This window comes from Pholis gunnellus (assembly GCF_910591455.1).
Source record: "Pholis gunnellus genome assembly, chromosome: 14".
Lineage (NCBI taxonomy): Eukaryota > Metazoa > Chordata > Actinopteri > Perciformes > Pholidae > Pholis > Pholis gunnellus.
In genome coordinates this window covers 8,711,687-8,727,117 of record NC_136541.1, presented here as the reverse complement: position 1 = coordinate 8,727,117, position 15,431 = coordinate 8,711,687, and the positions used below count along the sequence as shown (strand labels likewise).

The window sequence follows — 15,431 nt, the reverse complement described above, 5'->3', positions numbered from 1 at the left end:
GAAAGTTCTGCTTTTCTTTGCCCAGATTAAGGGGTATTTATCTACCTGTAGCTAACGCAGAGTTTCATGTTTGATACTCAGAGCCTTAAAAAACAACGGGTAATTGTTAGTGACCTGGTGCACAATCCTCATAACAGTGAACTGCTGTGGTACTGAACAAGAACAGAAATAAAAATAAAAATCATAAATGTAATAAGCAGCTGCTGATATGCCCACCTCTTGATTTCAGGCTCTTCGCAAACAAGAGATGTATTCACTAAAGTTATGGCACAAACAACATCCTGCTGCAGGCTTCATATGACCATGACATTTTGGTGAAAAAGACATTAGTCGAATGCACTTAATTGATTCTATTTTAGCTCACAGCTAAAGTTACCAAAGTAACTTCATGAATAGCAATACTTTCTGACTCATTGCACCTTCTTTAACAAATCCAGATGCCATTTCTCAATCTATAGCTAGCTTTCAGAATGATGAATGTCATAACATGATTACTGCAAAATCTTTCAAATTCAAGGGGCCCCAAGTTTAACGAACAATAGTATATTTTTTTAAGAGGCTGAAAGCTTTAAGACAGATATATCAAATGTGGGCAAAACTCTTTGCTTGATAAGACTCGACAGTGAATGAGAAAATGTGTTTATTTGCAATTAGGATGAAACAACCCTTTAAACTTCATTCTCTCCCCACATCTACATTTTAGCATCAACTGTGCATCAGACCAGGCAAACTTTTTTCCATACTTCATAATAATAAAGTCACCATAACTTCTTGTTTTTCACTGGCATGAGTGGAACACAGCATGACCTCCTTCTGCTGCGGCCCATCCACTTTTAACATTTGATGAGCTGCTTGTTTTTATACACCACACCATTGTTGTGCTGAGCTATTATTTGCATGTGGGCATTTTGTTTGCTTGAATGATTCTCGCCGCTCGCCTCTCAAAATAAGGTGTTTTTAGCCCACAAGACTGCTGCTGACTATGTGTGTTTTGTTTATTCCACCATCATTGGTAAACTGTAGTGTGTGAACATTGTAGAATTGGATTGGAAATAAATGAAAACAAGCCCTCATGTCACTTACTTTATACTAATGGCGTATTCAGTGCACTCTTTACTCCTGTGTCGAACCAGATAGGTGCCGTTTTCTCGGTCCAGAAGCTCCACCTCAGCCTGGTATCTCTCTATAGGACCTGCAAACCTGAACCACCCATAAACAACTGCTGCCCTTACACTGCAATCAATCATTCTGAACATGAGGATGAGAACAGTCAATACAATCAATAAAAAGTGAAAACGACTTGTGGTTATCGTAAGCAATCTACAGCCATTTGTTTTCATTGCTTACCAGAGCTGGGCAGAGTAATCGACAGGTTTTGGAACCTGGCATGAAAAAGAATTGTGGTTATTTTGTGTTTTTATGGAGTCGATACACGAGGGGTGGAGGTCATTTTGGTAATATGATATTAAAGCCTCATCTAATGGCTAAAATCACTCTTCTACAGCGAAAAAGTGCAATTGAAAAGCACTACGTTTCTTTGCCAAGACATCAACAGAAGCCATTATCCACCAAATGCATTGTAATCACACTAAATGTGTCTTATTGATTGTGAAAAATATGCACACTTACACATGGGCAAGGCCTCACAGCGTCACTTGGAAAGAAGCCAATCTTGGTTGTCGCCAGAATTTTTCCCTGCAACGGCAACTGGCTGTTAATCGCATTATATTTGTCTGGGAGCAAATACACCTCTTTCTCTCGCTTTCTCTCCTCTCTTCCTTTTCTCTTCCCCTCCCATACTCGCTTCAATAAATCCTCAGCAATTAGCACACAACAAGCAGTACATCTAATTTGCAGCCCAAGTTAATTATGGTTCAAACTCTGCCGGCAGTTAGATTTGTACTGCATCAAAACAAGAGCCTCGTTTAACACTAAATAATGGATCTTATTCTGGTCTTTGAATATCCAAACAGCGTGAGCTCTCTGGCTTGCACTAAAGACTAACAATTGCATTTTAGCTAACCTGCCTCAAGCACAACACAAGCTTTAGAAATTCATTAATTCCTTCAACAAACATAGTGTAAAGAGACTTTTTTTCTCCAACTGAAAAAAAAACTATTTATTTCAAAACCATAATTATCTATCATCTACATCTTGTAAACTATATATATATATATTAAGCTCAAGATAATTTGAGTTACCAGTTATGAGTTTGAGGTCAATTTGAAGTCCATTGAGTCAATCTGAGAAGACAGTAAGTGTAAGCTCCTCATTCAGCTTCCTGCCCTGTTTATGCTTTCCTCCTCACTCCTCTTTATTAGAGTATGAAATGCTTTTTGGGACCGTGCAAGCCCCGGCAGTAACTAGATTGGAAAGCGAATCTTTACTCATCTCTATGATTCATTCTGTGTAATAACATTTCATCAAAGGTTTTTTGAGACCCCCTCTCTATTTGTTATGCCTTCGATAAGCGTATGATAAAGATTAAACTTATTACTCTGTTGGCATAAAGAGGCAGCAGCCAAAGGATCAAATGAAATTACAGTGATTGATTGTATTGTTCTGCCAGTGGGATGGGGGATAATTGCCTCCTGGGTAACAGGGGATATGAATTCTCAATGTTCTGTAATTCCATCCTCTGGCGCCACAGGGGACGCTGAAGATTAAAGGTACCCTGTGGAGGTTTCACTATAAACAAACAGGGTTTCTTTATATCCAGTGTTTCCCACCCAAATGCATTGTGTGTGACCGTAAGACCAAACAAACTTGTTGAGAGCACTTGCATTGCTTTTTTGCATGCATGCATGCATGCATGCATCTGAGATTGTACACTTCTTAATCGTTTTCTCTTTTATGACTGCACCCTACACTTTTCAGCTCATTACTGCCACCAGCTGTTGACATGCATTCGGCAGTCACTGCAGAATTCTTTTGTCGATATGTGAATGTAAAGAACATAGACTCCAAAACATAAATATATTTAAAACAGACAACATTTTATCATGATTGATACAGTGTCTATTAAATTACATTTGTGTTTTGGAGAACACTTTTATATCGCCTTGCACCCGTGTTATTGATATCATTGCAATCCTTCACTGCCATGCAAGAAATAAGCCTTGTTGCAGTATAATTATGCACAGGACAGTAATTGACACAAATGTGTATTATCATTTAATTCCTTTAATTATCTCCTCCCAGCATAGTTACCATGGTAACAAACAATGCAGTGCCATCAGGTCTGCTGCATGACATTCTGCTTGCCGTTCTATCGGCTTACAAGAAGTCTCCTCGCATTCATGTCCTCACCCTCCACCTTGTGCTCTGTCACAACAGAGAGAAACACGGAGCACAGGAAATCAGGCTAACCGCCAACTCCCAGCCGTGCCGTTGGCAAAGACTGCAGTCTGATTGGAGCAGCACCAACTGGAGGATGAGGCTTTAATGCCACCGTAAAGCAGAGTGAGAAACAGCTAGGGAGGCTGCCGCAAGACCCCAGATAAATCGACCATCCTTTCAAAAATAGATAAGGTCAAATGCTCTCGACCTTTGGCTGACCTCATGAGATGGTTGCTAAATGTGCCTGTACATGAGGTTGTGCACCAACCATTAAAACATCCTCCAGAGGCTCCAGTGTCTGCTGTTTTATTGTCTCAGTGTGGCACTCAATTAATCAACTAAAGCCACTAATTGGTTAGATCATCTGTTGTAGGCTATGATTCAATCTGAGGAGTGAAAGAACAGACAAATACCCTATTTTTAATGCAACTGTGGTTCTGAAGAGTTCATACAGATCTTCGACGGATATTTCTAACTAACGCTGACCTCATAATAATGTCAAATTCATGGCTCACCTGACAGGACACAGAATGTGATGAAACAACCCCAATATAATTTGTAATGTATTAACAATAATGGCCAAAGGGAGATAAATTGTTGATGTCACCCCATTAATATATTTTTTAAAGCTTTCGCAGAGAGTGGGACATCCATCAGTAAGAGAGAAGAGGTGACACACAACACGGCTTCAAACCCACAACACTGCAGAGACGGTGCGTGCACCAAGCCAACCCGGTGAGCCGTGACATGTTATTTTTTCACGGAGTCACAGATGTCGAGATAAAACCAAGATGAGCTGAGTGACACGCACCTGCCACCAGGAGCTGTGCAGGTCGGCAAACATCAGTTCAATGACATCCCCCGCATGAATGCTTAGTGGGGGCCCACACTGGGGACAGGGGATGCCACTGTAGTCTCTGATCACAACCATCCTGGGTAGACCTAAAGAGACAGGGAATACAAACACATCTATACTCACACTTTTAAACATTTATCAGAGAGTCTTATACAGAGGGGCATACAGCAGGTGAAAGAGTGTAGGCTGATTCATCATTACTTTTAGGTAATAGATCAAAAATACTGCAACCATGTATGACATAAGTACAAGGGCACCACTGATGAGATCTAGGAATAAGTAATAGGCCTTTGAATCACAGAGCGCTATGTTGCTCAGACTGTGACTAAAATGGAAAGCTCAGATATTCAAAGTATTCTGCTAGACACGGGGAGTTAAACTTGATGTTAATACTTACTTTAACTGAAATTGTTATTCTAAGGCTTTCAAGTCTACAGGGACCTCTTACTCTCAAAAGAGCCAACTGTAGCCTAGCCGACATGCAAAACGATATGTATGCATAAATATGTCAAAACATGGGCAAAAAAAACAACCAAAACTATCTGCCTGACTAAATATCAGTAAAGGCGAGTGAGACAATGTTGATTGATCCCCAACATGTACATACATTTTCCACAAACCACGAAAATGGCACCATCCTAAAAGAAAGCAGTGATTTACTCTTGCTGGAAATTAATCTCTTTGATTCCTGTACGTTGCAGCTCCAATCTTTCCTCGGCATAGCAGACAAACACAGCCACAAGCATCCGGCTGAGGCTAAGACTAAACACCCCTGCCAACTTAAAAGACACAGCCACTTACTCTCCACAGACTCACACATCTAGCCCCCTCAGGCACATCTCCCTGCCAGCCACGGCTCCCCTGCAAACCAGCCCGAGGAAACTATTGGCTGACAGTGACCTCAGATGAATTGAATATCTAACATTCATGTTTTTAATAAGAACAATAAGCATGGCTGTGGCTGTCTTTCTCATAAAGCCCCTTATGGAAATTGATTTAACACAAAGGCACAGCTCAGCGGTTGAGGCCGAGGCATATAGACTGCTGGAAGTGCTTTTCTGCCAGCATCTCTCCTGCCGTAGTCTTCATAATGATTCCACCCACTCCAATTCATTTCAATGCCGTCTTGGGTTTAGGCATCACGGCATACGGTGAGAAAAGGGCTTTTTTTGTATGCATTGGATAAGGATTCCTTCTGCATCCTATTATTCATTTGTTATTCTTACTCAAATATATTTGTCAAAAGGAAACTGTTGTTGCTCATTTCCTCCTTTGAACGCTGTGTGTGTGCAGGAGGGATTCATGTCACTGCATTTGTTTTTTTGAAGTTGGGCTGGGAAGTTGAGTAGTATATGATCACAAATGTGAGGAGGGGTATTATAACATCCAAGGGTTAGCTTTAAACCACCATCTATCTCCTCCAAGTCTCACTCTGGCCTTCAAATAACCATCTCCTTTTCATCCCGTCTGTGTTTCTGATTTGTTGCAGAGCCAAGATGAAAGCAGCTTCAGAGGTAACACGTAAAGCCCTTAGCAGGTCCACAAAAGTGGTGAAGTGGTCGAGCCATACTGACCTGGGTCTGATGGTGTTGCGTTTTCCTGCGGCTGGAGAGCAAATGTAAAAAAAGACGGAGAAAAAAAATGAAAACAAGGAAGGCAGAAAGAGGTTATAGAGAGGCAATTCTTACTCCTTGTGCAGGTTCAGTCTGACCTGAAGAATACTCTTCATACAATCATCTGTGAGTGTTGTACTCTTTAGATGTGTGGTCTAACCTTTTTGATAGTGAAAGACAGACAGGAGTTCTGTTTATTAGCATTTTTTTCTTTCTGATTATTATCCTCATTTTGTCTACAACGCACCTGCGTATCATAGAGTGTTCCCTTTTTTAGATTAACTGTCACAAATTGAAGAAACAGGAATGTTCCACTATTGCTTACATTTAAAGAAGCAGCAGGGGATCTCATTGGCCAGCTGCTATGTGTTGTCTGGCCAATCAGAACTCTACATGTGTGTCATATTATCTTATCTGCTATGTTATGCTTCACTTATTATGTCTGTGTCTAAGTCAAAGAGGAGAAGCAGTCCAGGACTTACCTTGGCTTTCGGCTTGGCAGAATCTGCAGTCAGGTGAGAGACAGACACAGTGAGAAGAATACAAAATGAGTGTGTGGTGGCTTCCTGACATACAACCTCAACCGTCAACCTCTGCTGGCCCTCATCACGCCTCAGAATGCATAAAGACCACAGTGCTTCTGCTGAGAAGGCTTGTCAATGGCCTGAGCTGCCTTTAGCTGTCTGTGTACTGTATTCACGGAGGGTAACGGACCTGGACGAATGTCCCACACTTGTGACAAAGAGCTAAAGCTTGACACATGAGTATAATGCAACAACTGCTAAATATCTTTATGGCATAATTCAGCGTTAAGTGCTAAACATCATGTGTAATTTGCAGTTTTTCTAATAACAGAATTGTTATATTCTTTAAGGGGGAAATGAAGGTAAGTAGAAATTTGAGCCTGTGAGTGGCAAAGTAAGGGAAGGTCAAAGGTTACATCATCCAGAGAGATACGTTTTTTTTAAATCAATACACCAAAGTCAATAGTACGCCAGCTGTTACACAGCTTATGTACAATCTGGCATATGTGTGGTGCTCGAGGACAGCTCATGGAGTGCCCAAAATGTAAAGAGGTCCTCCTTTAGGGAGCATACATGTGCTCAGTAAATTTCATGACAATCTGCCTTTTAGATTTTGATATTTTGGTGTACAAGTAGAAATTGAGGCCCGATGGTGGCGCTATAGGAAAGGACACCAAAAAAGTTAGGATGTGTTCTCTGAGGGACATAAATATACACAGCAAATATCATGGAAATGATGGCATACTTTTTCACGATAACTTAGTGCAACAAAGTGTACACACAATCGGTTTTGGGGGTTTCCATCTCACCTGATCTCCCACAGATTCCTAGTCGACCCAGACACTCCTTATGAGCCCCCAGCCCACATTTCAGACAGAGGTAACCCTGGTTAAAGATGCCCCTGGACACAGTAAAACACAGGTTATATTTTATGTATAACAGCGTCCTTAAAAGATATACCTTGACATTTTGAATCTGTTGCAGTCAAGATAAGAAAATAAAAATGGCACGGGAAATGTCCTTCAGCTTTCCAAAACCATAAAACTGATACTGTCTGCTGAAAACTGAGACAGCTAACAGTCTGTAGTCCCTGGTTATTTCAATTTAAACCCAGTGCTAAAAAGCCATTTCCAGTTACGCGAGAGGCTAAATTCAAAAATTGCCTGAGGAAAACCGACGGAAGACTAAATGTAAAATACCATGGTGTTCCTTTTATACCTCCAATATGCAAAAGATTTGAAAGTGTATTTTCTTAAGACCAGTGCAATAACATAATGATTAGTGATAGTTACAATGATAGTTACAGTTTTTGTCCACCCTGTCTCAGGTCTACAGGTGCTTTATCAGCTCTATATAATTATCCAAAAGAGTCTGTTCATAATGTATGAATACTACCTGAGCAAGAGGTGGCAGAAACTACAGGAAGTGATCCTTTCAAAGGTGTGCATCATGAACTGGTGGGTGTTGTGGTTGGCTTTCTCTGGTCGAATATTTGATCTAAGGGAAAGATAACAAAAAATGGTTAAATGAACTTTAAATTGAAAAACAAGAGTCGACAGCCATACCAGCAGCTCTGTGATGCAGCACTCACAACTTGTGCTTTGAGCTAAATGATAACTTCAACACGTTAAAATGCTCACATACGTTTACCATTTAGACAATCTTAGTTTAGTGTGTTAGCATGCTTACATTGTCTAATTATCACTAAACACAAAGTACAGCTGAGGCTAAATGGAATGTAATTAGTTTAAGTATTGGACAAATGAAAAGTCAGGGGATCAAAACCACCAAATGTCAACATCACAGTGGAGCTAGAGGAACAGTCAGGGGATCACCACACTCTATAAGATTCATCCTCCGGAGACCATGAGTGTCTGTACGAAATTGTATGGCAACACATCCGAATCTGTTGAGATATTTCAGTCTAGACCAAAGTGGTGTAATGTCAGTGTGTTTCTGTCTGTCTGGGGGGTTTTTTAAACATACAAAACATTCTCAATCATTTCTTTACTAACTGAATAAAACGTATTTGTTGTGTGAAAAACAAGCTTATTTATTTCTTCCCTCCTGCCCATTCCTTCCTACTTCTGGCTAAAATGAAAGCAATTTTACCCCCAGTGAATGTGTACTTGTAAATGAAGAGGGCTTGAATCAGCCCAGGCAGGTCCATTTTTGAGTTGCGCGTGTTTAAATGTGAGAGGGGCATGCATTGCAGAAATAAGCAGCCTTTCTGGAACATGCACAAACATGATTTCTTTTGTGTTGAATACACCATTCTAAGCCATAAGTGCTGCCATGAGTGCTCCCAGGAGTGAGTCCTTCATCAGGAGCCCATATCCTCTTTACAGGTACAATTTTCACTTTCTGAATGGACCCCTTCTGGTGTCATTACCCAATGCACAGAGGCACACATAGCTGTTTTCAGACACAAAACCCTGTATCTGTGCAAAAAGAACTGTTTCAAGAAGAAGGGGGTGGAAAATGTTTCTTTTTTTCTTTAGGTTTTGGAAAGTTCACATTAGGTTTTGAGCAAATGTCAAGGGCCTAGTGGTCATGTGGGTTTATGAGCTCATGTGTGACTACTTTCAGTTCAAGCTAGAGAAGGAGAAGCACATCTCTACACATCCCTGCACACTGTAGTGTTTTGCTACAGTGCATATATCAAGTATAATCCAGAGCACTGTGAGAAGTGAACATGTATTCGGGATGGCCATAGCGGATAGTCAGCATGCATATCAGGAATATTGTTTTCATACACATCCACCCCAAACACAAAAGCATTTGTTCAGTCAATCAGCATGTAATGTCAAAACAACATTGTATACTCCTGAATAAACATAACAAAGGATACAGACAGGATGTCTGCCAAAACAAAAACTCCCACTGTTACAAAATAATAAAAGAGATGTACCTCCATAAAGCACTGATTTGAAGAACCATCGAGGCAGTGACTTCTTTGTAGTTCTGCAGCTCTTCGGAACAGTTTGTGTGTACCGTGTGTGTGTGTGTGTGTGTTATCGTTCTATTTGTCAGCAGTGTGTGTTTGATTACAGCTAAGACCTGATCAAACAGTGCACATGAAAGAGTCAATACCTACCTTGGCCTTGATGTAACATGCATGCAAACAAAGACAATTAAACACCATTCTCCTACGTGCGCATACAAGTGCACAGTTAGTTTTTCCTGTGATACACACACACTGGTCTTCTGCGTTGCCTACAAACGGTCCTGACTGTGGTGTCCATGTGTTTGCATACTTACATGGCCATTTCAAACTGATCCAGCCACTTCTTCTTCAGTTCTCTGGTCTTAAAAAAGAGCTCAAAGCCTGCGTGCCCCTGCTGGTGAGTCACGTAGAACCCGTAGCACCACTGTGGAGGTCAGGAAGAAGGCAGGAATCAAACTGAGTGCTTTTTGTCATGAATGCATATGCACATTTCTGCATAAAAGGGAAACTACCCTGGCTACATGTACATGATTATCTCACAATGTATACTTTAAAATGGTGGGTGGAACGATCGCTTAGTGGTTACATTGTTACTTTACAGCAAAAAACTGAACTGTCTATCTTTTTAGAGTTTGTTGTTTGTTTCATTTATCTCATAAGTCTCAGATACCCATGGCAGGATGTTCAGATGTATTTGTAGGTTTAACTGTAAACAGTGCATGATACCTAATAGGCATACTCTTTGAAATACCGGGGATGCCTACCGAGTTAAATGCTTTTTGTGGTGTGACTGTTGAAAAAAAATAATGATATGTACAAAACTGGAAAGGAAAGAAAATATACCCAAGAAAAACGTGTAATTGCAGGTCGATGCAATGTTCTGATGTACCACCATTAATGCTGTCATCAATCATCATTGGCTTTACTTCATGTGTCTTGGTGCAAAATTGGTAACGGCAGGCTCACAGACCAACCACGAGTGAGTTTGGCTGCTGTTTTTTTTATCTTTAAAGCAGCAGCAGTAAAAGTTTAGTATAGATTACGCTGTAATTCTACATCATACTGTTAAATTACAGTGACCTGGACATCAGTTATAGTTAAATACAGTCATTTTACAGGCGCACACTGCTAAATCACAGTGATATACTGTCATAACTACTGTGAGGGCACAGCTGTGATTTCACATTCATTTACTGTGAATATAATACAGTAACTTGAAAGTGAAAGTAATGTAACCCTTAGCCGGTAAGGGAATGTAAATGTACAGTCAAACATTTACAAAGAGGATTTTAACTGTGAGGACAGGAACCAAAGACACCATTCAATCTTTATTTTCCAAATATACCCTAAATGTTGAAACACAATCGAAAATGTTAAGCCAAAGTTGCAAAAGTTCTCAACTATTGCGTTTCATAAATCTTACAAAATTCTGGGTGTAGAATATAACTATTGCTTGCTTCTTTTCTCTTCAGCAACACATTCACAGCCTGGCACGTACCTCAACCACTGGCCACCAAATATCCACTACCACTGCAACACTTAACACGTTAAAGGCCTTACCCATGGGCATATTTGGGAATAATTTTCAATCAATTCCCAAACCTTTCAGTTTTTGCCACCCTAATCGGTTCCAGCCTGTTGTGTCATATCTAATAACAGGAAAAATGGTAGGGTTTACCCGGCAGTGATTGGCCAGCCCTGCAAGGTCCTGAGTGTTTTAGAGCTCTGCGGAGTGTTAAATCATTGATGACTGTGTGGGTGCTCCGTGGCACCACATTCACACTCTGAAGTTTCATTTAGCAGAAAATGATATATAGCTATGAGCAGCCTTGGAGGACTGCACACATTCATCACCTGATATTAGCATCTCCGTCTGCGGTGTGTGTGCGTTTTTGTGAGTGTGTGTTGAGGTGAATCCAGCTAATGTAGCTTAAATGTAGTTACACAGTATCTCTATGTCTGTGGATATTTGTCTTTTTTCTGTGTCTGTGTACTTTTGTGCAGCAAAATGTTGGAAGGTGGACGGGATCAAAATAATGACATATCCAAACAAAATTACACTGTTTGTGTCATTGCATGTTTAGTACAAGATTGTTGATTAAATAATGATAAAGACTCCCTTGAATAATGCCAACGACACACACAATCCCCCAAAACACATCAAAACCATGACCAGGCTTGTTAAATTACCAATCAATGCCAACCACATGTCCCACACAGACAGACAACACCCAAACACGCACATCGTGATTGCACAATAGACTAAATGAGGATGATAATGGAGTCCCTTTGATACAACACCACAGAGCCATCCCATTCTGGCAAACTGTAATTTTCACATTAGCAATCAGCACCAGAGTGAGAAGATACCATCTGTGGGCATCCATCAACAAGACATCAACAAGTGTCCTTCGCCACGATACGGCCTGCAAATGTTCCCAAAAGGCGGAAAATAGCATAATGTAAAAACTGTGGGGGTGACTGACCCCCACAGTTTTTAAGCATCCAACATTTATTTTAATAATGAAATCTGCAGACAAACAGATTTTGAATACCATTGTTTCCATACATTAGTAGTGTAGTTTACTGACACGAGCCATAAAACTAGAAGAATAGAGAGTTTATATTCAATGAAATGTAAAGTGCACAAATACTAATATACAAAGGCAGCATCTGTGTAATTATGTGTATAGAAGTATATCGTGTTTCGCAGCCAACTGACCTTTTTACCCTCTCTGTCGGTGGTGGGGTTGTTTGTGATCTTGAAGTTGTTGAGGTCAAGTATGTCCTTCATCTCATAGTTGTCTCCTCTTCTCTTGCAAACAATGACGGCCACGTCAAAAAGAAATATATGTCTTTAAAATAAGAAGACAGCATGTTATATAGTGATATAAACATAAAGATTTGCTCTTGCACACCGTCGACAATTATGGTAAATGTATTCAACAGCTGCGTTTCAGTAAAGTGACCTTCATCAGACATTTAGTGGGAGTTTTTCCTGTCTGGTAGCCTAATTTCTTTTTAAGGACAATGAAGTTGAAGTAGAACAACCTGTCCTGTTTCCTCTTGTCAACACTGGAGACCATGCGCACCTCTCCGTCACCTTTAGGTCGACCATAGCTGATCAGAGGCTGATTCTAAAAGTAAAATAAGAGAAGAATAAAATGAATATGTTAAAATGAAAATGAATTATGTATAACATAAATGCATTTGAAATAAATGCATTAATAAGTCAAATGCATATAGTAATATAGTTAAAATGTGCTAAAAGGTGTCACTCTGGACACATTTCCAGCCTTAATGTGTTCTGCACTGAAACCCACATGTTTAGAGTCTCTCACAGAAATATAAAAGCTGTTTAACTTAATATGTTAATGACAGTAACAATTCTTTATTGAGATGCTGCTGCTATAAACACCTCCTTTAACTAGTTTAGGGCTGCAACTAACAATTCTTTTCATTATTAATAAATGTGCTTGATATTTTTCTAAATTAATTGTTTTCCTTAAAATGTCTGAAAATAGTGAAAAATGCCCATTAAAATTCCTAAAAAAGCCTAATGTGACATATTGAAATGGCTGTTTTTGTCAGGCCAGGCAGTCTAAAACCTAAAGATAGTTATCATCATAAATTATGAGAAAAGGAACAAATCATAATTGAGAGGATCGAACCAGGGAATGTTGAATCAAAAAGGAAACCAAAAGACTTCCTGTTCATTGGCACCCATAACAAGTGTACACTAACAGGTGCTGAGAGAAAAAATGTTTTCACTTACCAGGTTTTCAATAGACCTCTGGTACTGGTCGATCTCCCTCAGTGTCTCATTATCTCTCTTCACCTCGTTGACAAACTGAGCCAGGTCCTGGGCAACACAGACACACACAAACACACAATATTCTGATCTGTACATTGAAAGGAATAGTTTGTTCATTTTGGGAAATACACTTATCCAAAGTACACTGATTTGCTTTATTGCTGAGAGTTAGATGAGAAGATCAATACCACTCCCATATCTGACTGGTCATGGTGGAGCCAGGACACTGCTAGCATAAAGTATACCAAATTGTTAAAACGAGTTACGGTGACTAGTGGACCACATAAAACCCTATTTTAACACTCCATTTGGTACAGATAAAAGAAAATTAAAAAAACAGATATAACATGTTTATTACTAAGCTTTAGAGGTGCTGGTAGGCAAACTGCTGATGCCATTTCTCCGTTTCCAATCTTAATGCTAAGCTAACCTCAGCAACTGCAGAGGATTTAACATACAGATATATGTTAATGTCAACTGATGCATATGTATGTTGCAGGCAGGGTGTTTTTTTTTGTGCTTCTGTGAGCTGAGCATGCACGTCGTGGAAATATTCTAAGTATGAATCAAGCATTCAAGGCCTATCAAACTCTGGTTACCTACAGGACTGCAAAAGTGAAGCACTCACCAGTGTGACGTAAGTTTAATCAATTCGCACCCACTTGTAGCAGAAAACCATGAGAGATTTATGACTTCTTCTTTTGTCATCTAATAAAAGTTGATCGTTGAATGGGAGACAGACTGTTTCCACTAAATCCTCCTGCTATTGGAAACAAGCTGAAATCACAATGATTACAGAGCATTTACCATAAGCACTGCACTTACTTTCATGGCATCGAGAGCAATCTTCAGGTTGCTCTTGTCAGCAGCATCGTGAGTGTGTTTGACTAGTTCCTGTTAGAGGAGGACAAAAAGGAAAAAGGATAGACCGTGTTCACACACAAAACTCACACTCAAGCATATTTAGCACGAGTCGTTGGGTGATTGATTTAATTTCAATTTGATTACTTTTATGCTACCATGTAGTTTTCATAACAAAACAAGTCATTTTATTAAATTATTTGAGGGCATGAGGGAGATTTTTAGCTGAATGTTGACAAATGTGCTTCAATTAATACCATAAAAGGTGAAGCTTAAAAGACAGAGACAGATCGTTCAAAAAGCTGCACATCAGAATGGAGGCACTGGAATGAAACACATTTACTCAAGTATAGCAAATAAGTAAGTATAAATATGAAGTACTTTACCCGAGTATTTACATTTTATGCTCCTTTATACTACGTCTCAGAGGAAAACAGTGTACCTCTGCCTCACTACATTATTTGACAGCTATACTTACTTTACAAGTAAAGATTTAACTTGCATACGTATGATCAGTACGTAAAATTGGCTCCACCTCAACCAGCTACAACATGAAAGTGCTGCTTACACATTTGTGGATCAGCAGTAATAATAATCCAACCATGCGATATATAATAGTGAAACACTTGTGATGTTTTTCCCAGATTGGTTTTGCTACTTTTACATTCAAGGAAAGGATCGGGAATACTCCTTCACACACATGTCTGTTTTATTAATCAACACATAGCCGTTATTGGTGGCAGTGTAACTTGCACGGAGGCAATGGGAAATCTCCTGGTGACGACTTCGGTGTTATTACTGTCAAAACACCAGTCAAACAGCCATGAAGACATGAGACGAAATAAACTTATACTAGTCCAGAGTGGGACATTTTCGCAGCGTGCATAATTACGTATCACAACATAATGCTGTGGCAGTTTATTTTTCCTACGTGTGGCACCAGTTCCACCATTTTTCAGACAGTATATTGCTTCATTTTATTTTGTTGGGATTCTAGACAGATGCTTGCTGTTAATGGCATGCTGTCAACACTGTAGCAGAGAATGACATCATCAAGACTTAAACAAATGACATCAATATGTATATTATATACATGATATCTCAAATCAAAGGTTGAATTGAAGAGGTGAATTATTCCTCTACAGTGCTGCTCACTTGCTGAGCATTATCCAGTCTCCCTTCATTTCACCCTTTCTTCTTCCCTTTCTATCTTTTTACCCACTTCCCAAAGTCTCTCCTCGGGGTGGCTGAGAACACCAGGATCACCACCATTTACCACAGAGGCCTTTACCCTCCACAACAATTTAAAACAGCTCTCAAGCCGTTGTCCTCATCTGCCCTGCCAGCTATGGTCTGACCTCTGATTCAGACGAACCACGGGAGACGGTGTCACACAGTTATCAGTGGGTAATGAAATTTGGGGGGATTTTGAAAAGCTGCATGTCTGATTTCTACAGGAAGCAAGAGTGCAACCACA

At 39.9% G+C, this 15,431-nt stretch overlaps 1 protein-coding gene across 1 annotated transcript in view; it reads right to left on the bottom strand.

Moving 5' to 3' along the window:
- LOC306706709 (guanine nucleotide exchange factor VAV3-like) overlaps nucleotides 1-15,431 on the bottom strand; it is a gene marked incomplete at its 5' end in the record, with an annotated part of 40,967 nt that overhangs the window by 11,268 nt on the left and 14,268 nt on the right. Inside the window, 13 exons of the mRNA XM_079173873.1 lie at nucleotides 1,084-1,200; nucleotides 1,348-1,382; nucleotides 1,630-1,695; nucleotides 4,151-4,281; nucleotides 5,770-5,794; nucleotides 6,291-6,313; nucleotides 7,142-7,233; nucleotides 7,728-7,829; nucleotides 9,594-9,703; nucleotides 12,002-12,134; nucleotides 12,331-12,416; nucleotides 13,055-13,141; nucleotides 13,919-13,987. Coding sequence (XP_079029999.1) covers nucleotides 1,084-1,200; nucleotides 1,348-1,382; nucleotides 1,630-1,695; nucleotides 4,151-4,281; nucleotides 5,770-5,794; nucleotides 6,291-6,313; nucleotides 7,142-7,233; nucleotides 7,728-7,829; nucleotides 9,594-9,703; nucleotides 12,002-12,134; nucleotides 12,331-12,416; nucleotides 13,055-13,141; nucleotides 13,919-13,987 — 1,076 coding nt within the window. The remainder of the gene's footprint in view (nucleotides 1-1,083; nucleotides 1,201-1,347; nucleotides 1,383-1,629; nucleotides 1,696-4,150; nucleotides 4,282-5,769; nucleotides 5,795-6,290; nucleotides 6,314-7,141; nucleotides 7,234-7,727; nucleotides 7,830-9,593; nucleotides 9,704-12,001; nucleotides 12,135-12,330; nucleotides 12,417-13,054; nucleotides 13,142-13,918; nucleotides 13,988-15,431) is intronic.